Below are 19,862 nucleotides of genomic sequence, written 5' to 3' on the forward strand. Positions count from 1 at the left end.
CCTCCGCTCGGAGCCCGCCTTGGCCAATTGGAAAGATCCCTTGATGCAGCCCGCTTGCGGACCCGGGACGCTGCCGGTATTAGCGTATTGAGAGTATGTATCCTGGTACCGTAACTTATGGTGTCCGCGGAGCTCCACCCTCCGCCTCTTATGGCGTAGTCTCGATCTACCGAATTGTCGGCCATGCATGCTCTTGGTGTCAGAGTGTCTTTGATATACAGTTTATCGGCCCTTATTACTTTTTCTACGTCCTAGCCAGATGCAAGCCGAGAACCCAACTCCGTCGCAACATTCGGCGCTATCTTCGTCTCTCCATCATGTCCTGCTAGACCTCTACCAGAACTTCTATCCTCATGTCCCCAATCCTCCGCAGTGCAAGAAACGAGCCTCCGTCGCCTTAGTCCTTCGAGTTCGACCCACGTACAGTCATCGGCCGGATCAATCCTCGCTGCCACAATATGATGCTTCCGCCCCAGTGACAGACCGACTGAACAGTTTTTTTTCCCAATCGTGGGTGCAGAATGGAGACCCTGAAGTCCTATTCATCAAAAGGGCTTCGCGCGTTGGCGACCGCTGGACCGGACATGTTGCTTTACCGGGAGGGAAACGAGATCCAGAGGATGCCGATGACCGAGCGGCCGCCATTCGGGAAGCCTCAGAAGAGGTTGGTCTCGACTTGACAACAGATGATTGCATCTACGTGGGGAATCTGCCCGAGAGGGTTGTGACATCGAGCTGGGGCAGTGTTCCGTACGTTTTCTTTGCCCAGGAAAGCAGACAATACTGATTTTGCAGTTTGATGGTCCTATGCCCATACGTATTCCTCCTAACTGGAAGCGATTCTCCTGTCCTCGAATTACAACCAGATGAAGTCGCGTCGACTCACTGGGTCTCCCTGAATGTCCTCCTCTCCCCATCTTCGCGAACGGTAGAACATGTTGATATGACACAACGGCTCGCGAGTACAGGAGGACTAATGGCTCGTCTGGCCAGCCGCGCGATGATGGGCTACATGCAGTTCTCAGCGATAAGTCTGAGACCTACAGAAACCTTGCAATGCAGTGTCAATCTTAAGCGCAATCTTGAGACTGTTCAGCCCACAACGTGGCTTCAGAGGTGTAAGTCAGCGGTCTGCAAGTCGCAGCAGAGCTCAAACCAGGCTCCACCTTTGCTGCTTTGGGGCCTGACACTCGGCATACTCGCTGATTTCCTGGATATGCTACCTCCCCATACTGCCGTCCAGCTATGGAAATATCCCAATTTTACTGCTCCCGACTTGCGCTTGCTCGTGAACACCCTTACGTATCGACTACGGAAGCGCAACATACATCAGGTCAAATTCGGAGCAAGGCGTCGACCGAGCGATACAGCGATTGATGGCGAAACGGCAGCGCTGCCAGTCGTCGAGGTGCACGAGAAAGACGACCGCAATCACGCTGGAATTGGAGGGCTTGGAATTGGAAGATACTATGGCCCTTCAGATAAGAGTCCTGATGGCAGTTCTTACGCGGTGGGCATCATGCTTCGGGGCTATTATCAGAAGATTCGGCTAGCTCTATATATCTTCGTTGCTTGGCGAATGACCATGGGATCTGTGGCGGCTCTCTGCGTTTGGAGATATCTACGCCGCAGAATGATCATAGGGGCCTAATTCCCACCTAGATAATATAGAACACACGTATAGAATAATGCTCACACTACGTAGAAGGCTATCTCTTCGCAATCGAAGTCCATTGCATCATATTAGCGTACGGTAACCAGGATACTAAGTTGCGGGCCTCGGCCCGATTATGTAACCACAAGGCTCAGGACCCTCCATCAACTCGTTGCTCGGATGGGATACACAGCCCTGAAGTGATATCCTTCTTGTCTAATTCAAACGGCCCCCAACTCCAGGCAGAATGGCTGCTACACAGAAACTCTATCCTCGCGCGACAGTAAAGCGGATAGTCAAAGCCCACGCAAACCGCAGCCTGAGCAAGAACGCCGACATCTTGGTAAACAAGCACAACCCCAACAACGGTTAATAGATGTTTGCTAATGGGTGTACTCTGCCGCTAGATATTTCTTGACTACATGCTCTTTATGCAGGAGTAAGTCAAATCACCACCCGATTGCCTCCTCGCCGGGGTATCCAGTCCGATTCTATCAAACATACCATGTACCAGACCGCGAAGAAGTCTGACGATAACAGATTAATGCGCGAAGCCTCGATTCGGTCGTATAAGGCTGGCGAGAAGAATATCAGTCCGAATTCTGTTCGTAAAGTGACGGAGGTATGTTATGACGCGTGCCGGCTTGTTAGCATGATACTGACGGGCTTCTGGTGTTGCAGAAAACGCTGCGGAGGTTCAAAGGTTGATTGAGGATCATACTCGATCGCGAAAGTTAGAAGGTGTTTCAATGGATAGATTTGCGCATTACCTTATGGAGACTCGCGACCTCGGCGCAGGATTGGGAACGGTCATCTTCAATGTCCAACCCAGCATATTGATACCACAGAGAAGGGTCTAGGGGCGGAGTTCTGGCGTTATATTATCTAGGAATCATGATACCCAAACGAAGTCTGATTGTACTGTATAATTATCAGTTGCAGTTTGGTGCTAGTAGCTTAAGCTCTGCAGAGCCTCAACCACAGAACCGTAAGCTTGGACTCGATATCTTTGAACAAACCTCGCGAATATAAGTTCAATTATGAGATTCATATGAATTAATGCCGTCTTATCTAATAATAAGTCATTAACACTTACTGGCACTGACATTGAACCTGGGCTGCTCGCGACAAAGGCGGCGCTGATGATCGGTGACGGGGGCCCGCCCTCGACCTTTCTTTCTTCTGCCCTCCACTCGATTCTACACGTCAACTCCTCTTCTCTTCCTCTCTGTTTCTTGCATTCGTGTATCTTTCAGGCAGTTGCCCGAGTTTCGAATTTGCTTCCGTTTATACAACTCTAATCATCTCAATCAAAACCTTATTCGCACACGAGACTCGGCCTGAACTTTCACCTACATCACATCATGTCTGCAGCTGCTGTTGACGCTGCCCCTGCGCAGTCTCCCTCTCCTTCAGACGTCAAGCCCAACGCACCTTCAGAGCTTGTCGAATTCCCGCACTACAAAGAACTCCAGAGGTATGCTCCTCCTCTAGAAGTTCCCCGCGCCCTCGCTCTATAACCTCGTTCCCTGCGGGAGTACTCCGTAACATGAGGCTGACTACCTGATGCTTAGGAACCTGCGCAATAACGTTAAGAAGCTGGTTAGTAGCTTCAGCTACAATGCCTTGCGACTTTGTAATTTGTGCTAACTCGGTTTAGAATGCGACCACTAAAGTTGATGCCGTTGTCGCCAATAACCCCAACAAGACACTGGACCAGCTGGTTGCAGAGAAGGTCATCAATGAAGACCAGAAGGCTCAGGCGCTGAAGAAGCCTGTTCTTCAGGCTGCTATTGTGCAGCTGGAGGCGCAGATTGTTCACTACAAGGAGTTTGCGGCATTCTTCGAAGGACGTCTGGAGAGCCAGAAGGCAGAGCTCGAGAAGGCGCAGCAGGAGGTGGAGGCTCTCCAGGAGAAGACTGCTAGCGCGACACCAACCCCCGTGGAGCCAACGCCTGAGGTGAAGAAGGAGGATGCTACCCAGCAGTTGCTGTGCGTGAGCAAGTTCCTTAGCACTGCTGCCATTAGGAGGCATCGCGGCGAGGATGAGACTACGCCTGAGAGCCGTGCCTTCGAGGGTGTCCTCGCTCAGGTCTATGGAGGCTCCCTAGAGGCAGTTGCGTCGATGAACAAACTTATTGAAGGTACTGACGAGAAAGTGGTCAGTGTTGATGGAGAGGCGTTGGAAGTCACCTGTGAGTTTCTCTCTTGATTGTTCTTTATTGGACGTGTTCAAATCGAAGCTCATGACTTCTGATTGTAGACGCCCGTGTCAAAGAGTTGTCGGAAGAGGCCGCGACTCCGCAGCCCGCTCCCCAGCCAGCTGCGGAATCCGCCCCTGTAACCGACCCTACCACCGCCCACGCCGCCTCCACCGAGCTCGAGGACCCGACTTATGTCGCTGAAGCTGCTACAAACGACGCCGCCATTTCCGCAAATGAAGCCGAGAACGTGGCTCCGCCCCCGCAAACTCTTGTTGGAGACGGTGCAAATGCGGTCGCTGAATCTGCATGGGAGCCTCACAGCGATCCTCTTGCTTCTTCCACAAACACCGAAGGTTTTGTTGAGATTCCTCGTGACCCGGCTGAGACAGAGACTGGCCTCCAGGCGACTCCTGCAAACATCACCGCCGACGTTGCGCCTCAGGGCAGCACCGAGCCTGCGAAGACCGAAAACGGGTTTGAGTCAGTCGGCAAGCATCAGAGGCAGTCTAGCTTCCGTGGTCGTGGGCGCGGTCGTGGCCGTGGAGGAGATGGGTTCCGTGGCCGTGGCCGTGGTGACTTCCGGGGCCGCGGCCGCGGTCGTGGGAGCGGTGGTCGTGGGCGCGGAGGCGCCAATGGAGCTCCCGCCGCTACGCCGGCTGCTCAGTAACTGAACAGCATTGACTACCGGATTAGGGAAACATAGTTTTCTTCCGCCTATATCCTCTATCTTCTCACGCCACCTCATCAGCTCGACTGTCCTTCTCCTTTCCTATAATATTTCTTACGGATAACGGTGGTGTTATGGTTCACGAAAGCAATGAATTTCCGAAACGATACAACAAGACTTTGCGCCATTTCCTTTGAATTCGGATGGTTCTGCAAAAGTTCCTGTTGGCATTTGCGTTGTGGTTATTTGAGCGTGCATCTGGTTGCTCTTCGGTCGATATCTCTTTCTATCTTCTTTTGATCTAGTTGGTGTGCTGCCTTTGGTATTGCATACTACTTGTCTTTCACCTGTACTTTAGTTTGGCCTATGTGCCGACATACTACTATAAACGTTGGGGAGGGAATCGGCAGTTGCTAGCTGGCAGCGAGTGTGCCTGAGCGGATAGGGGGTGAATAGTCATGAAGCGGTTGCTGATAGCGTCTGCTTCTCGTGTAGAGCATATTCGTAGGCTGGTATTCGGTCATAAATGATAGAGAGGCATGTTGGCTGTCGTCTTGGACCTCGTATCCGTATGCGTAGCAGTGTACTGCTGTAGGACAGCATAAGGCTGGTGGGTTGACTCCATTACAAACGCTCAGTCCGATTGGTGGCGGCAGACTAAACGTATGACATAATTTGTTTGTCTGGAACTCGAATGATTTGGAATGAAACAGACAGCTTGCATTCTCCAGTTAACTTCTTAAATGCTTCCTTTTTACTCTTTTCCTCACTGTGGACATACTCCGACCTGCTAGCACACCATGGCCGTGCCCGCAGACCAGCGCAAAAAGATCCTTAAGGTCTTGATGACCTCCCTGCTTCTAGACCTCGTATGCACTCTCCACATCAACTCTATACAAATCTAACCGTAGGTACACCCGCCAGATATCATTCACATTTATCCTGCCGCTCTTCCCCTCGCTCCTATCCTTCTACCGCGAGCGCGACCCCTCCCCGTCCTCTCCCCTAAACGTGATCTTCCACTACCTGAACGCCTACAAAAACGCATTCGCCAAACCCATCGACTCCCGCTACGACATCGTTCTCCTCGGCGGCGCGCTCGGCTCCCTCTTCTCCCTCCTTCAAGCCATAGCCGCACCATTTATCGGACGTCTCTCAGACAAATATGGTCGGCGCAAGGCACTGCTGGCCTCAATGGTCGGAAATACACTCAGCGTCGCGCTGTGGGTCGCGGCAACGGATTTCCGCACGTTCCTTGCTTCTCGTGTCGTTGGTGGTCTGAGTGAGGGTAATGTGCAGCTTGCGCATGCGATTGCGACGGATATTAGCGATCCCAGTCAGCGCGGGTCGACTATGGCGCTGGTGGGCGCGTGCTTCAGTATCGCGTTTACGTTTGGGCCTGCGCTTGGCGCGTATCTGTCGAGTATCGTCTCTGTCAAGGCGAATCCGTTCGCGACAGCTGCGGGCGTCAGTTTGGCGCTGATTCTGCTCGAGACGGTGTACATCTGGGGTTGTTTGCCGGAGACGCACCCAAGACTTACGGGGGCTGCGAAGAAGGAGGGTGAGAGAGAGGAGAGCGGCAAAGCGAAGACTGAGACCTCGATGCACCAGTACATCAATAACCCGGCGGTGCTGAATATCCTCCACCTGCTCTTCCTCCTCCCCTTCTCCGGCATGGAGTTCTCTCTCCCTTTCCTCACAGCGACCTTCTACACGAACAGTACCGCCTCTCCCGCAGCGCTGAACGGCCGCCTCCTTTCCACAATGGGCCTCATCGCCTCCTTGCTCCAAGGCACAGTCGTGCGCCGCCTGCCTCCCCTCCTTGTCGTGCGGATCGGCGTCGTGAGCGCAACGATCTCCTTCTTCCTGCTTTCCCGGGTTACGTCGCTTGCCGGTCTCTATACAGCCGCTAGCTTCCTTGCCGTCACTAGCGCAACCGTCGTGACGGGGTTGAATGCGCTCGGGTCCTTGGAAGCGAAGGAAGAAGAGAGGGGTGTTGTTCTGGGACGCCTGAGGAGCTGGGGACAGGTTGGACGCGCGGCAGGGCCATTGCTATTCTGCAGTCTGTTCTGGTGGGTTGGACGCGAGGTTGCGTATCTCACGGGTAGTGTCGTCATGGCGGGGGTCTGTGTCGGCGTGTTTTTGGGGTTGAGGGCGCCGGCTGTCTCTCCTGCTGGTGCTGCTGCTCAGAAGAAGCGGGCATAAGACGCCTCCTCTTCATCTTTACCAGGGCCACTTGATGTGCCGGCGGAGGACTTAGGGTTGTATGATAGGTATCTTGTTCTATGCTTTGTATATAGTATATAGTATATATAGTGCTTAACTTGAGTATGTCGCTGCTGGTCAGTGGCTGAGATGCATTAAATACTTTTCTGCTTCGCGTGAACCATTCATTAGGGTATAAATGATAAGTATGATACAGCCATACCGGGCAAGAGGGGAGATTGTCTAGACAAATACAACGCCAGCATTCTGTCATTTTCGCAACAATCCGAGCGCCGAACGGAAAGAGGAAGATTATAACGAAGACCCAGACCCTTCTGACATCCCAATCCTCTCACTGCCCTCATCGCTCCGCCACCGCTGATACCGAATCCGTCCAGGATCCTGAGCAGCGCCGGCGCCAGAACAACACAGTCCCGCCGGCTGCGGCGCATCCAACGATCCTCTAGCCTTCCCAATCAGCCAGTCTGTAAGCGTAACAAACTTTGCCGTGCGCTCCCACCCGCCTGCATCTTCTGCGTGCTCAATCGTCTGTGTCAGGACGCGGCCCTCCTCGTCGAACGAGAAGATGAAGAGGCCCGTGAAGTGGTCATCGCGAGAGGGCTTGAAAATCGGTGCGTCGCCGCCTAGCAGGACGCTTAGACCTTTGTTCGTGGTTGTTTTCGACTCATCGCCGGTTACTGCGTTTTGAGTGGGTGGTTCAGATGTCGGTGCTGTAGACGTTGCCGTCGTTGAGTCGGCTCGTTCTGTCCGCCAGCGCACAACGAGCCTCTCATCGCCGTAATCTCCGTTCTTTGACGCTGCATGCGCCGAGTCCATGTGCGGATCTGGTACCATCCCGCTGCGCACGATCCGCTCGCTCATGATCTGTAGTTTGACGTTCCCGACCAGCGGGACGCTGCTCCATGCTACGGGGACAGCCCATAGCGCAGCGCGGTAGAGGGTGCGGCCCTTGACGGTGGGAAGGTGCGGATGTGTCGAGGGAAAGAGGTGAAGGGTGACGCTTGGCGAGAGGATATGTGGTGGGAGCGAGTTGGTGAGAATCGTTGGGAGGAGAGGGGAGAGTATCCGCAAAGCTGTTCCGATTAAATTAGCTCTGCCCGCCTATGCATATTGGGGCGAAAAGGACGTACTCTTTCCGAGCTTTACGATCCGCTCATCGGGAGGTTTGTGGTCATTTGGCGGGGTGAGCTCATCTGTAAGCGAGTATTTGAAGTTGAAGCCTGACCCTGGCCGAGATGGTAGAAGTAGACGGGTTTGAGCTGGTGATCGGGGAATGTCATGGCGAATTGGAGAATGCGAGGATGCGCATCTTGCGTGGGGGCCAGGATGATAGAAGTGGATGATGCGGGAGGAGACGGAGGTAAGTGAACGAGAGATGGCGAGCTTCGGCATCCCGAGATGATAGTAGTGTATTTAATGCATTAGAGAACTGTAAGTGTAGAGAGCTGTAGTGAGGAGAGAGGAAGGGCTGGAATTTCTAGATAGAACTAAGATTACTCTAGAATGATGACGTTGACCCACAGTCAGTACCTTGATGCGGAGTAAGTTCCAGCCAAAACAAGCGTACAAAGAGAACATGCGGGCAAGGACGAAATATATCCAATCTGATATCAATCAAGCTATTATAGTATCTAGTATCATACAGTCATCAGAATGCGAGTTCATCATCGTCGTCCTCCCCCGTATACCTCCGCGCTGCCAGATCGCGGATCTTATCCTCCAGCACGCCCCGGTTATACCGCTGTGCAACCTTGACAGCCGCTTCGACCATCTTCCCATTGCGGTCCTTCATCATTTGTACCAGCTCCAGCGCCTTCATACCCCGCTCCTCGCCCTCACGGCACTCAATCGCCAGGAGCTGCAGAAGCACTTTGTCCAGCTCCAGCTCCTTCCGCGACAGCTCAGCGCGTTGCGATGCCGTCGCGTGCGTGGATGAGATGACGTCTTGAAAGAGGGAGAGGAGGAGATTGCCGCGAACGAAGGACTCCTCCAGGCGCATGCTGTCGTTGCGCGCAGTGCTTTCTTCTTCGTCTTCATCCGTCTTGCTGGGCTTGTCGGAAATGGGAATCCGGAACTCGAATTCGCTAAGCATCGGGCGTGGGAAATACGGGTGTCGGTCTCCTCCCTTAAGAATGATGCAGTGGAATTTGTCCTGCGCGACGGCGACGGGCCAGTACGATTCTTCTTTGCGGCCGCTAGCAAGGCGCTCCATCTGTTTGGTGTCGAGGAGTGGCACCCAGCGCGCCTGGCCTGGGGTGCGCCAATGCTGGAGAATCAGCAGCACGCCTTCCGAGTCATAGATGCAAGGGTCCTATACAGTTAGATAGATCTTAAAACGTAGGTAAGGCACTCACTCCTGTGTCTTTGAAGAAAACGCTCTTCAGTTCAGATCCCTCTGAAATAGCGACAACGTCCTCGTTCTGGCAGATCTCGTCGCGCTTGACGTTTTCCACCGAGTACCGCAGTGTCGCCGTACGGCCGTCACTTCCAAGTGGCCCGTTCCCTACAGTCATGATATAGTCTCGCCAAGCGGCGCAGGTCACAGCCGGACTTTTCTGTCTGTATACCTTGAACGGCGTTCCATATAGTGTATATACTCGGACGTAGTCTTTTGTTGTTACCGCAACGATATACGAGTCACTGAGCGCCAGCGCTGCTAATGTTAGCTTGCTCGCGACCAATGAGCACGAGAGTCCTCATACCTCGGATGTGCTCGCCCTTGGGCAACGTTGTTCTCCAGTCCGCTCTCGTTGTCCATGTTTCATGAGGACGGTAGAAAATTGTAGCAGGACTGTCGTCAACAGGGTTGTTCGAGAACAGAGCTCCATTCTCATTAAGACACGCCCGGTCATACATGTACGGGTCTGTAAAGTGGAAGTCGCGGTGCAGTTCTCGGTCATAGAACTCCACCGTAACCGTATTGTGAGTCTCCTGATCCACGGTCCACACGGCACCCGTCAAGTTCAAGCCTATGCTGTTAGTACGCGATTTGCAAAGGGACGACGCACTTACATAGGTACCGGCGGTTTCCCCTCCATGGCGTGCTACCGGGCTGCAGCGGCGGATGAACCTTTGGCTTCGCGAAAGATGTCAAGGCTCGCTTGTCCGCGTGTCCCCCAATATCATCCAAATGATCGTTCGTGCGTTTACCGAACCCGTTCATACCCTCCGCATAACCTGCTCCATCGTCGTCGTCGACAAAGTCCTCCATGTCCTGGTCGAAGCCCAGAATATCATCTAACGAGTCGATGCTGCCTCTGCGCGCCTCCTTGGGTCGACTTGCCAATGGTCGCCGCACATTATCAGATATCTCGGCTAATGCGCCGGGGAAGATAGGTGCTGCCTGTAGCGGCTTCTGAAGGATGGCCTGGTGGTCCTTCGGCACGAATCCATTGAAGATGAAGATCTCGCCGTCGGACGTCGTAAGCGAGACACCGTTGTTGTTCGGATTCCAGGCAAGATTAATCACGTTCGGAAAGTCATATCGATGTAGGATCTTCTGCGTCTTGCTCTCCCATAGCAGAACTTGTCCGTCCTTTGCAGCGGTCACCAAAAGCGCACCGTTGGGCGACCACGCCATAGCTGTGATATCTCCGTTGTGGCCACCAGAGAATGTCATCTCCTTCTTGTATTCACCCACAGAGAATACGGCGATATCTCTTGTCGCCTCAGCTGTCGCAAACGCAGTTCCATCGGGGTGCCAAACCACCCTTGCAGTCGCCTCTTCTTCGGGTTCGAGCCTTCGAATCACGCCGTCCAGCTTGCGCACCAGCTCCGGTTCCTCAGTGTCCATTGAGTAAAGGTACACGATACCATCAGTACATGAGACCGCGACGTACCGCCCGTTCGGGTCGAAGGTGATGTGTTTCGTTCCCTTTGCCTGGTCGCGCAGGTACTTGACCTTGGTCATATCCTCGACGTTCACCAGTTTCACCGTAAGCTCGCTAGTTCATGTTAGCTCGCACCGTCCGGCCATGGTAGATCGTATGTAACTCACTCGCTCGCAATAGCGACCCACTCCTTATCTTTCGTAACAGCAATATCTCGCACTGGCAGCGCGGTACGAGTAAGGAGTTTGTCCATCCGCCCTGACCTAACCTCATACTGCCAGACCGTCCCGTCCTCAGCGCCTAGGAAGAAGTAGTCATTCTGAATACATCAGCCGACATCCTGACTATCACCGGAATAGTCGGTCAAGCCTACCGTAGCTCCAATCGCGACATGTGCATCAGTGCCCTCCTCGACGGTCTTCGGTTCGCCATCTTCGCCAGCGGTGTAGATACGGATCGCGGAATTCGAACCTCCAGTGATGATGTATTTTCCGTTAGGTGTATATGTCAGGACCGTTGTTCCGGGTGTGTCTAGTTCATTCAACTGTCAGCGGTTGCCTCGGTGGTATAAATTGACTGGGTTAAGGTGAACATACGGGCCGGTCTGCCCCTAGGTCGGATTGGATCAGACATTGTGAAATGCCTTATAGACTAAAATCGAGACGATACAATCACCGTGCTCTTTTCAGCATGTCGTAATTGGGCGTCCAGAACTTGTATGGGGGTGTCTTATCGCAGACTGGAGATGCGCATCTGTCGAAACGCGTTGTCGCGCGCGACGCGTACTAGGTAGCCTAATGGGGTAAAAAGCGGGCTTAGGGCTCAGGGTCAGGGCTTGATGTTCTACTTGCATCATGACACCTCGATGTGTTTTCTAGTTGCTCGGTGATAATCCCCTTAATATCTTGACCCTCCATCGGCCGTAAGGAAATCAAAGTCCGCCCCGTCTTGTGCCTGATTTACCGACCGCTCATACAACCCCCGATACCCCCTCTGCCTCGGCTTTATCTCCGCAGCAGCCGCAGCCTTTCGCGCCTCAATTCGCGCCTTGAGTTCTTCGTCTGAGATTTCCAGGTGCAGCTTTCTAGTATCGACATTGCAGGTAATTATGTCACCTGTCTGAACGATGCCAAACGGTGATTCGCGTACCGCCGACTCCGGCGATACATGCAGGATAATTGTTCCTCCGGCGGTGCCGGACATTCGACCGTCTGATATGCGAAGCATGTCCTTTACGCCTGCGGCAGCGAGCTTACGCGGTATAGGGAGAAGACCTGCTTCTGGCATCCCGGGGTTCCCGATTGGTCCTATGCTCTTGAGAACAAGAATTGAGTCTGCCGTAACATCAAGATCTGGGTCATCAATTCGTTGAGCAAGATCTGCAGAATTCTCAAAGACCACTGCTGGTCCAGTGTGTGCAAGCAGACTGCGGTCTTTAGAGGCTGAAGCCTTCATAACTGCCCCGTTGGGCGCGATATTCCCGTGCAGCACCACCAGCGATGAGGATGTGTAAAGGGGATCCGACAGTGGTCGAATAATTTGTGGTGATAGTGGGAATTCTCTAAACGGGGAGGCATCTAGAAGCTCGCCTATTGTTTGGCCGGTGATTGTCATGGCTGATAGGTGAAGCAGAGGTCGAAGGGTATGCAAGAGTGCTAACATGCCTCCAGCATTATGGAAATCAGTCATGTAGTTGTCGCCGCTGGGTTTCAAATCGACTAGCAATGGTGTCCTGCGTCCAACTTCTTCGAATGTCTCTAGAGTAATCACGCCCTGGATTTCCGGGTGTCGATTCGCAATGGCCATCAGATGCACTACTGCATTCGTCGATCCGCCGATCGCTTGCAGAACGGTGAGGGCGTTGAGGAAGGACTCCTTCGACAGGATATCCTGCGGCTTCCACTTCTTGTGCGCTGCCTTTACGGCATTTGCGCCTGTTTCTTCTGCAACTCGGGCTCTTGCAGATGAAACCGCTGGCGCGGATGCCCCGCGTAATGGCATCATACCAAGAGCAGCGGTGATACAGGCCATTGTGCTGGCAGTTCCCATGACGCCGCATGTTCCGATCTAAGCCATCAGTATGAACAACTAATACGACATTCAGGTGCACTCACCGTCGGAGCAAGCTCCTCGTTGATCTCCGAGATCTCTTCGATATCAATCTCTCCAGCACGAAACGCAGCCCAGTTATTCCGGCAATCCGTGCAAGCGCCTATCCTCTTCCCACGATGGCTGCCGGGCATCATCGGTCCAGTAATAAGAGGAAGAACTGGCTTATTGGCAGAAATGCCACCCATCAGCTGCGCGGGGACGGTTTTGTCACATCCTCTCCATGGCCATCAGTACCTTTTCATCATTCGGAGAGACTTATCTTACCCAATCATGATACATGCATCCAACGGTTGAGCGCGGATCATCTCCTCAGTATCCATACTCATCAGGTTCCTTAGAAACATGCTTGTCGGATGCGAAAATGACTCGTGCACACTGATCGTCGGAAACTCGACCGCAAGGCCGCCATTAAACTGAATGCCTCGCTTCGCGGCTTCGATGAGCTGCGGCACATTCCCGTGGCATGGGTTGAACCCGGAGTACGTGTTGATGATTCCGATTATGGGTCTTGAGAGGGCATCTTCGGAGTACCCTAGGGCCTTAACGAAGACTTTGCGGAGGAAGAGTGAGAAATGCGCATCTCCGTAGGAGGTTAGGCCTTGTCGGAGGCCTGAGGTCGAGGATATTGGGGTGGAGAGGTTATAGTCTTGTGAAATGGGTGCATCCTCGTGGTCCTTCTCCATGTTGGTGATTATTTTGCTTGATTTTCCCAAGCTGCGCCATGGTAGGTGGTAGTAGATCACGTATTTATGGTGTCGATGATGGGATCGGCTCATCTATCGGCGCAAGTCCGTGAGCATCGGATTCTTTTCCAGCTAGTTGATATGAACTCCCATTGGTCTTCCCCCCGGTAAATGGGGTCTGCTTGGTATCGGCAAGTTGTCAATTCGCGAGAGTCATCTAGTGGCTCTAGAGCTGGGGTACTTCCCCGCACTCTCTGGGGTCTTCGCGCTACTTCATTAGGTATCATTGCCTCTATATACAACCACGTAGTTAATCATGCAAACTATGTACATCACGCAGGATACCGCGGCGATATCCGCACCCGGACGTCGTTCTTCGGCAAAAATGCAGCACTCGATATCTTGTGCTCTGGAATCTGGAGTTCCTTCCCATCTGCCGGCGCGATCTCCCAAAGGGATACAATAGCTGCAGAGAGAGCAAGGATTTTCTTCTCCGCGAAAGCACGTCCTTTGCATGCAGGCATGCCGCCCCCAAATGGAGTCATGGTCTCGTACTTTGCACGTTTCTGGCCGGTGTTGGGGTCGGTGGTAATAAACCTAAGAGGGTCGAATTGGTCCGGGTTGGAGAACTGTATGGGGTCATTGTGTACGACACCATGGGGTATGACTACCAGCTCGCCGTTCTTGAGGAAGTATGACTGCGGTGTTGACCGGCCTGCGTTTGTGGCCTCTTCTTCTGTCTCAGTCAGAGTCAAGTCGGCAGTCAACTGCCGGAAAGAAAGCCCTGCTGAGTCCAAGCGTAAAGTCTCGTAGAAGCTCGCTTTGAGCATCTCGCTTGAACCGCAGAGTCCATCGACGTCAATAGACAGTCGAGGTGCTTCCAAAATCGGAAAGCCGGTTTCCTCCCTCGTCGGTCTCGAGACCTTAACAGATGGAGCAATCTCCTTGCGAATTTCTTCCAGGAGTGTCGGATTGGCGTATAAGCGTAGGAGATGGTAGAATACAATGTTAGGCGAGTTCCCGTTCATGGCCCATAATAAGGCTAGATGTGCCGGAGCACTGTCCTGCGGGGATAAGCCCAGGTCTTTCGCCTGGCGCACCCGGTTTTTGATCGGCTCCGAGACATCTTCGAGGTCACGTAGGTCGCGAAACTCCATCCCAAGGTCTTTCCCTTCATCCCAGAGTAGCAAAGCTTGGTGAAAGATTGCAAGAGCATCCAACAGTCGATCACGGGCAATATAAGCTGCAGATATCCCCGGAGTCAAATGGCGAGGCGGGCCCATGGACAAAGTGGAAAATTGGTCATCAACGCTCCAGACATCTTGGAGTAAAGTAGGGAATGTTTCCAAAATGGCCTGGCCGAACAAAGATGTCGTAGTCACAGTGCCAACAAAGTGCCTGATAAGTTTGAAGAAATCGACCTCGCAGAGTTGACCTTTTCCTTCAACAACAATAGCATCGGCTGGTCGTTCCCACATCATCTGGTCAATGGGCGCTGCCGAGAAAGTCACCAGGTTAGGTGTTTCCCTCTGGATGAACTTGGCAGCCGCCGTTGAAGTCTGAGACAGTGATGGCTCATGCATGAACTGGTTGGGAATGTTGTGAACGAAAACATGGTGGTCAGCGTTATTCAGTTTCTCAAAGACACGCCGGTCTCCGAGAATCTTCTTCGAGATATGCTGCACTAGAGGGGCAGTTGTTACGCCTCTAAATGTCAAGACGGACTTGATCATTGATGGCGACATGACAACATTGTGCGTTGCGCCACCCATCACGATGGCAAATACAGTCTCATTTAGCCGATTCCTACACAGTCAGCTGGGGAACATAGAGCGAGGATATTATACTAACCGCGTCTTCTCTAGAAACTCTATATGATTTCGAGCGAATGATAGACTGTGGCCAAACCATGGTATCCAATATGGCACTACCCTAGGCCGACGCAGTTGCGCTGTGTCTTTTGTCTTCCCTGCTTGGCTTTGAAGCCCCGTGAGGATGCGCGTGAGAATAATAGCACAGGTTGAGATGAAAAGTGCAGCCACAGCCACGTCCTTCAGCTGTAGCGCACCGTATGCTCTTTGTATCACGTTCATCATGTTCTCTGTTCAAGGAACTTCAACGGGAGACCAGGGGTAGGGGCCCAGAGATTCTGGGTAGGGAGACCCCGGGAAAAGAGAATTTATGAGAGAGAAACGAAGTCTATAGGTCTACACATCGAATGTGAGATATCCAGAAATTTCTCGCTACTGAAGGAAGAGACTCGGCCAGAAGTTGGAATCTTGGAAGTTGAGTGTGTACTAGTAATACGGTAATTTACAGCTGACATCAGCAATAGATAGTCAAAATTAGAACAATGAGATGAAATTTATTTACAGAGTTGAATTTATTTGTCAATTATATACAGTCGCATGTCATGATCATACAATAAGGGGATTGTATAGGAGTATCATCAGTGCTGGCTTTGCAGCACCTTCTGGAGTGCGGCACTCTCGGCTTCGTACTTCGCAATCTTGTTTTGCGAGCTGTACACCTTCTGCAACAGCCACTGAATCCTCCCTGTCAGCTCTCGTGGCTGCTTCGGCAGTTTTCCGAGCAGGAGAAGCTCCTCCTCATATGTTCCGATGCTCTTGTTCTCTTTGCTGATGAGCTGCGCCAGCACCTCAATATCTAAGCGGCTACTTAGGTTCTTGTTCTCAGTCAGTCGCTTGAACACCGCCTGGTAGACTGGTCTACCAGCTTTGACTCTCTCCGGCGAGCCATTCACTGTGACGATTGTGATAAGTTCCGCTTGCTCGAGCTCGCGGAGAGCTTGGCTATTGGACTTGAATAAATCGGACTGAAGGACGTGGTTGTAGGGTACGCTGCCATCCTTGGAATGAGCGAGCGTCTTAATCAGGTGCCAGGCCTGTTGGTGACTCCACTTTTGTGAATCGTTTTCGGGGTTTAAGATGAACATCTTCAGTATCTCAGACGCTGATTGTTCCACGATGCGAGTGACAGCGCCCCGGGGTGTTTCCCCAGCCTCGATACGGTGCGCCATGAATTCAAGATCGGTAAGACGTCCACCTAATACAGCGATGCAGCTATCGAGTTCTGCCAGGTCCTCTTGGTTCTGTGTGTCCTTGTGCTTGCTTTTTGCTTCGTACTCAAGGTGGTTGAGCACGAATCTTCGACCAACCTCAAGAGAGCAGTCGCCTAGTGAGATCGTTCGGAAGACAGAGTTCGGCAGAGCTTTGCTTAGAGGCTTAGAGAAAGAGACATCGGTCGTTAAGAAGATGACGTGTGCAATGTTCCCTGTCGCCAGGCCTGCAGCCCATTCAGTAATCTTGTCATAGACGACACTGGTAGCCTCTGGATTATTGTGCAGGTAGTTGTCGATGACTACCACTGGCCGCAATTCTGGGTGGGCCTCCAGGTATTCCTCATCAGAGAGTTGCGCGTCCGTGTCTGTCTTCTTGCGGTTCTCTAATGTGATACTCTTGAGGGCCACGGCGGTGTTTTGCCAGATATTGCTGAGCTGAGCATCCAGTGTCTCGGAGAATCCTGCCTTGGTACCAATCATACCCTGTGCCGCAAGGTCGATAAAGCTGCTGATGCTGTTCATCCAAGAGAAGATCGGACGGTAGCCCACTTGGCTAGCTGCCCGAGCAATCTTTGCTGTGTCGCCTTTGGCATCCTGAATTTGCTTGCAGTCAATGACAAGTTTGTACTTGTTGTCCTTCAAAGTGCGGTCGAGAACTAGTTCGCGCTTCCCTGAACCGCGCGGGCCATGTATCACGATGAACGTTTCCGCGCTCTCAGTCAGCCAGGAATGAAGCTGCTCAATATCACCTTGACGATCCTCCCAGATTGCCGACAGTCCTCGGACATCGGACTTGCTTTGACCGAAGTATATATTCGCTTTGCTAATCTGATACCGAACCCACTGGAAGAACTTGTTCTCTTCTGTGTGGAGGGTGGCCTTAATCTTTATCTTAATAAAGAAGGTGCGTATCGGGTCGAAGATGGTGACAGTGACGGCCGCAATGAGAGCAGCGACAGCGGGAATGACTAGACGAGGATGACTCAAGAGCCAGTCCTTGATCATAGAGAGTCTGATCTTCCGCTCATACTTAACCTTCACGCGTGTACCCGACTTGCCTCCACCTCCTTCGGAGGGTATGGTGAACCCGTGAACGCAATTTTTGGCCGTAACCGCATTGCTAGGTCGAGAGAATTCCACCAATGCATATCTCGGCGTAACTTTGGAGTCCGGGGGCTGCCTTTCAATGTCTCGGAGCTTGCCATATCTGCGAAATACTGAATAGAGAACCTCGGTGGATAATTCTGCCGGGGAACCCTCCGGTGCAGCGGGATGGAATTCAACTCGGATACGCTGACTGGGGATGCGATACAGGTCTTCAATCCACGGCCTGCCCTGGACTTGGGCAACTGTTGCCTGCTGGAAAGGATTGAACCATGGCCGAATAGGGTGCCTTTCCAAATGCTCCCTGATGGAGGCCTCGATTTCGTGGTCCGTGGCCCCTGATTTGCGAGCATACTTCACAAAGGCGCCGCCTTCGCGAAATCGTGGGATAACATCTTTGATATCAATGTCCAGGCCCTGAGGGAATACTTGGCGAATAATATGCAGTGGATCTGACGCTGCAAGGTGTGGTCGGTTGATGCGTTTCAGCGCATTCTCATACGACTTTGTGCCGTTAAGAGGGCCCAACAGCAGCAACCATTGAAGTTTTGGTGGGAAAATGTCTATATTCTGTTAAACCCAAAGTCTGCATAAGAACAGAAGACTCACTATTGACAAAAATCAGCCCCTCGTTATCACTGAGTTCAATATGCCCGGTCTCGAGTGAGCTGACGTTCGACGAGGCTGTGATACTAGTAGTGCTCGCCCGTCGGGCAGAGTATAAATATGGAACCCGATAAGCAGGAGAGTTTCGCCAGCATGGCAAATGCCGGTAACCGTGGGACGCCCTCCCAGCCAAAAGGGCTCGCATCATGATGGCGAGGATGAAAGCATGTCGGAAACGCAGAACAAGCGATGGCAGAGTCAAGTTGCTCGATCGTTTGCGATGAGTGACGTCAAGGATCGATACCAGCCGATTAAGGTTTGAGAACCCGGTTTGCTTTGGTATCGGTATGACAGTCAAGATTACAGCGCTAGACGGCGGAGTGTCACGTGGCTACCCTGCTGTACTAGTAAGATAGTTACTAACTGTAGGTTCTTGTACAAGCCCTGTAGCTAGCTTTGTAATTTAGATAACTATAACTTAGATACTTCTCCCTTATTTTATGTGTACATGAAAAGCACAAGGCTTGGCTGTTTAAATATATAATAGTTAATATTAATAACTAAGATAAGCTAGTAAAATATTAATACTATATTATATTATAAGGCCTTTTATTAATAGGCTTTATAATTAAAAATATAGCTAACTACTATATACATGTAATAGCTATAAAGTAATTTAAATAAGTAATTACTAGTAAAGGTTTACTCTGTAATAATAATAAGTAAATAATATTAATTGCAAAGAACTAAAAGTAAACTAAATATATATATAAGAATAAGTATTCTTATTGTCAGGGAACGCGGCCAGCGCGGACTGATGTCAGCCAATAGATTTGTTACAATGATACAGTGTGACTGGTTGTCACGTCAGGAACCGGAGCCAGTGATTATCCGCACTAATTATAGTAATATAGCAGTATTAATATAATAACTTCTTAGCTGTTATATTAGTTAAAGCAAAGTAATATAATAAATTTAACTGGACATACTTATTAAAACAAAACACTATAATTAATTTATTAAATATTATATATTTAAAGGACTATTTTTACAGTGTTAAATAGTTTTAGTTACTATTTATTATTTTTAAAAACTAAGCTACCCTACCTTTTAGTTTTTATTTAGTCTTTTATATAAGCTCTTTAACCTTAAAACTTATACCTTTTACTCTTGCGCACAAAATATCCTTAAATCCCACTAGTTTAAGATAAATTAATAGGCTTTATCTAATAATAACAAACCCTTAGCATAAGAGATTTAAAAATATTATTATTATTATGGGCACTTAAACTCCTCAGGCACAGCAGGCTACTGTAGCCCGCCCTACCCCTACTTAAAAGCTGGAGTATATAAAGGGAGTGATTACTATAATAGCTAATAAAATCCATGCGTTAAAAAGTTTTAAAGGACTTAAAATTAATTAGGTAAAACTTTTTAAAGGTAAGAAATTATCCCTGCAGAGTTATCTAATATTAATAAATATGCACATTCATATTAATAACCTTAGTGGAGCTAATAAATACAATAAAGTTATGTTTGCAGGCATGTACCTTAAGGGACCTGTATTTAATTAGTTTAAACCATACATGCAAGACTTTTAAGAACAGGTTATAAAAAATAAAAAGCCAATAACTAAGAAGATCTTTAGGGATTATAAAAAATTTAAAGCCTAAATCTTTAAGGTATTTAGTAAT

General features: G+C 50.8%; 8 protein-coding genes across 8 annotated transcripts; 4 read left to right on the forward strand and 4 right to left on the reverse strand.

Moving 5' to 3' along the window:
• The first annotated feature begins 208 nt into the window (after positions 1-208).
• On the forward strand, positions 209-1,723 carry BDW74DRAFT_162527 (NUDIX hydrolase). Its single transcript, XM_073725973.1, has 2 exons — positions 209-750; positions 796-1,723. Exons 1-2 carry the CDS (start codon positions 260-262, stop codon positions 1,649-1,651), a joined length of 1,347 nt encoding a protein of 448 aa, XP_073578742.1. The 5' UTR covers positions 209-259; the 3' UTR covers positions 1,652-1,723.
• A 145-nt stretch (positions 1,724-1,868) lies between these two features.
• Positions 1,869-2,640, forward strand: BDW74DRAFT_162531 (uncharacterized protein). The gene is made up of 4 exons (XM_073725974.1): positions 1,869-1,997; positions 2,062-2,093; positions 2,195-2,276; positions 2,336-2,640. The coding sequence occupies exons 1-4, from the start codon at positions 1,902-1,904 to the stop codon at positions 2,360-2,362; spliced, it is 237 nt and encodes a 78-aa protein (XP_073578743.1). The 5' UTR covers positions 1,869-1,901; the 3' UTR covers positions 2,363-2,640.
• A 67-nt stretch (positions 2,641-2,707) lies between these two features.
• On the forward strand, positions 2,708-4,753 carry BDW74DRAFT_104957 (uncharacterized protein). Its single transcript, XM_073721597.1, has 4 exons — positions 2,708-3,131; positions 3,229-3,256; positions 3,315-3,849; positions 3,918-4,753. The coding sequence occupies exons 1-4, from the start codon at positions 3,019-3,021 to the stop codon at positions 4,523-4,525; spliced, it is 1,284 nt and encodes a 427-aa protein (XP_073578744.1). The 5' UTR covers positions 2,708-3,018; the 3' UTR covers positions 4,526-4,753.
• Positions 4,754-5,277: 524 nt separating this feature from the next.
• Positions 5,278-6,886, forward strand: BDW74DRAFT_105005 (putative tetracycline transporter). The gene is made up of 2 exons (XM_073721598.1): positions 5,278-5,394; positions 5,450-6,886. Exons 1-2 carry the CDS (start codon positions 5,326-5,328, stop codon positions 6,728-6,730), a joined length of 1,350 nt encoding a protein of 449 aa, XP_073578745.1. The 5' UTR covers positions 5,278-5,325; the 3' UTR covers positions 6,731-6,886.
• Positions 6,887-8,199, reverse strand: BDW74DRAFT_105008 (uncharacterized protein). Its single transcript, XM_073721599.1, has 2 exons — positions 7,882-8,199; positions 6,887-7,824 (listed from the first exon to the last, which is right to left on the reverse strand). The coding sequence occupies exons 1-2, from the start codon at positions 8,141-8,143 to the stop codon at positions 7,043-7,045; spliced, it is 1,044 nt and encodes a 347-aa protein (XP_073578746.1). The 5' UTR covers positions 8,144-8,199; the 3' UTR covers positions 6,887-7,042.
• Positions 8,200-8,385: 186 nt separating this feature from the next.
• On the reverse strand, positions 8,386-11,293 carry BDW74DRAFT_162535 (WD40 repeat domain-containing protein). The gene is made up of 7 exons (XM_073725975.1): positions 11,178-11,293; positions 10,955-11,112; positions 10,749-10,900; positions 9,764-10,695; positions 9,454-9,720; positions 9,106-9,404; positions 8,386-9,062 (listed from the first exon to the last, which is right to left on the reverse strand). The coding sequence occupies exons 1-7, from the start codon at positions 11,212-11,214 to the stop codon at positions 8,400-8,402; spliced, it is 2,508 nt and encodes an 835-aa protein (XP_073578747.1). The 5' UTR covers positions 11,215-11,293; the 3' UTR covers positions 8,386-8,399.
• A 185-nt stretch (positions 11,294-11,478) lies between these two features.
• ilv3C (putative dihydroxy-acid dehydratase) lies at positions 11,479-13,376 on the reverse strand (the record flags this gene model as incomplete). The annotated part of the gene is made up of 3 exons (XM_073727259.1): positions 11,479-12,648; positions 12,696-12,909; positions 12,958-13,376. The coding sequence occupies 3 exons, from the start codon at positions 13,374-13,376 to the stop codon at positions 11,479-11,481; spliced, it is 1,803 nt and encodes a 600-aa protein (XP_073578748.1).
• A 332-nt stretch (positions 13,377-13,708) lies between these two features.
• BDW74DRAFT_171106 (uncharacterized protein) lies at positions 13,709-18,376 on the reverse strand (the record flags this gene model as incomplete). The annotated part of the gene is made up of 4 exons (XM_073727260.1): positions 13,709-15,182; positions 15,228-15,475; positions 15,847-18,125; positions 18,172-18,376. The coding sequence occupies 4 exons, from the start codon at positions 18,374-18,376 to the stop codon at positions 13,709-13,711; spliced, it is 4,206 nt and encodes a 1,401-aa protein (XP_073578749.1).
• Positions 18,377-19,862: the final 1,486 nt, after the last annotated feature.

Source organism: Aspergillus multicolor, assembly GCF_047715735.1.
Source record: "Aspergillus multicolor strain CBS 133.54 unplaced genomic scaffold BDW74scaffold_42, whole genome shotgun sequence".
Classification (NCBI taxonomy): domain Eukaryota; kingdom Fungi; phylum Ascomycota; class Eurotiomycetes; order Eurotiales; family Aspergillaceae; genus Aspergillus; species Aspergillus multicolor.

Coding starts and splice junctions, on each gene's coding strand:
- BDW74DRAFT_162527 (XM_073725973.1), top strand. CDS start 260: ATGCAAGCCGAGAACCCAACTCCGTCGCAACATTCGGCGCTATCTTCG. Junction 751..795: donor TCGAGCTGGGGCAGTGTTCC/GTACGTTTTCTT, acceptor CTGATTTTGCAG/TTTGATGGTCCTATGCCCAT.
- BDW74DRAFT_162531 (XM_073725974.1), top strand. CDS start 1,902: ATGGCTGCTACACAGAAACTCTATCCTCGCGCGACAGTAAAGCGGATA. Junction 2,094..2,194: donor TACATGCTCTTTATGCAGGA/GTAAGTCAAATC, acceptor TGACGATAACAG/ATTAATGCGCGAAGCCTCGA. Junction 2,277..2,335: donor CTGTTCGTAAAGTGACGGAG/GTATGTTATGAC, acceptor CTGGTGTTGCAG/AAAACGCTGCGGAGGTTCAA.
- BDW74DRAFT_104957 (XM_073721597.1), top strand. CDS start 3,019: ATGTCTGCAGCTGCTGTTGACGCTGCCCCTGCGCAGTCTCCCTCTCCT. Junction 3,132..3,228: donor CACTACAAAGAACTCCAGAG/GTATGCTCCTCC, acceptor CCTGATGCTTAG/GAACCTGCGCAATAACGTTA. Junction 3,257..3,314: donor GCAATAACGTTAAGAAGCTG/GTTAGTAGCTTC, acceptor AACTCGGTTTAG/AATGCGACCACTAAAGTTGA.
- BDW74DRAFT_105005 (XM_073721598.1), top strand. CDS start 5,326: ATGGCCGTGCCCGCAGACCAGCGCAAAAAGATCCTTAAGGTCTTGATG. Junction 5,395..5,449: donor CCTCCCTGCTTCTAGACCTC/GTATGCACTCTC, acceptor TACACCCGCCAG/ATATCATTCACATTTATCCT.
- BDW74DRAFT_105008 (XM_073721599.1), bottom strand. CDS start 8,143: ATGCCGAAGCTCGCCATCTCTCGTTCACTTACCTCCGTCTCCTCCCGC. Junction 7,825..7,881: donor GATCGTAAAGCTCGGAAAGA/GTACGTCCTTTT, acceptor TAATCGGAACAG/CTTTGCGGATACTCTCCCCT.
- BDW74DRAFT_162535 (XM_073725975.1), bottom strand. CDS start 11,214: ATGTCTGATCCAATCCGACCTAGGGGCAGACCGGCCC. Junction 10,901..10,954: donor ATGTCGCGATTGGAGCTACG/GTAGGCTTGACC, acceptor TGATGTATTCAG/AATGACTACTTCTTCCTAGG. Junction 9,063..9,105: donor TTTTCTTCAAAGACACAGGA/GTGAGTGCCTTA, acceptor CTAACTGTATAG/GACCCTTGCATCTATGACTC.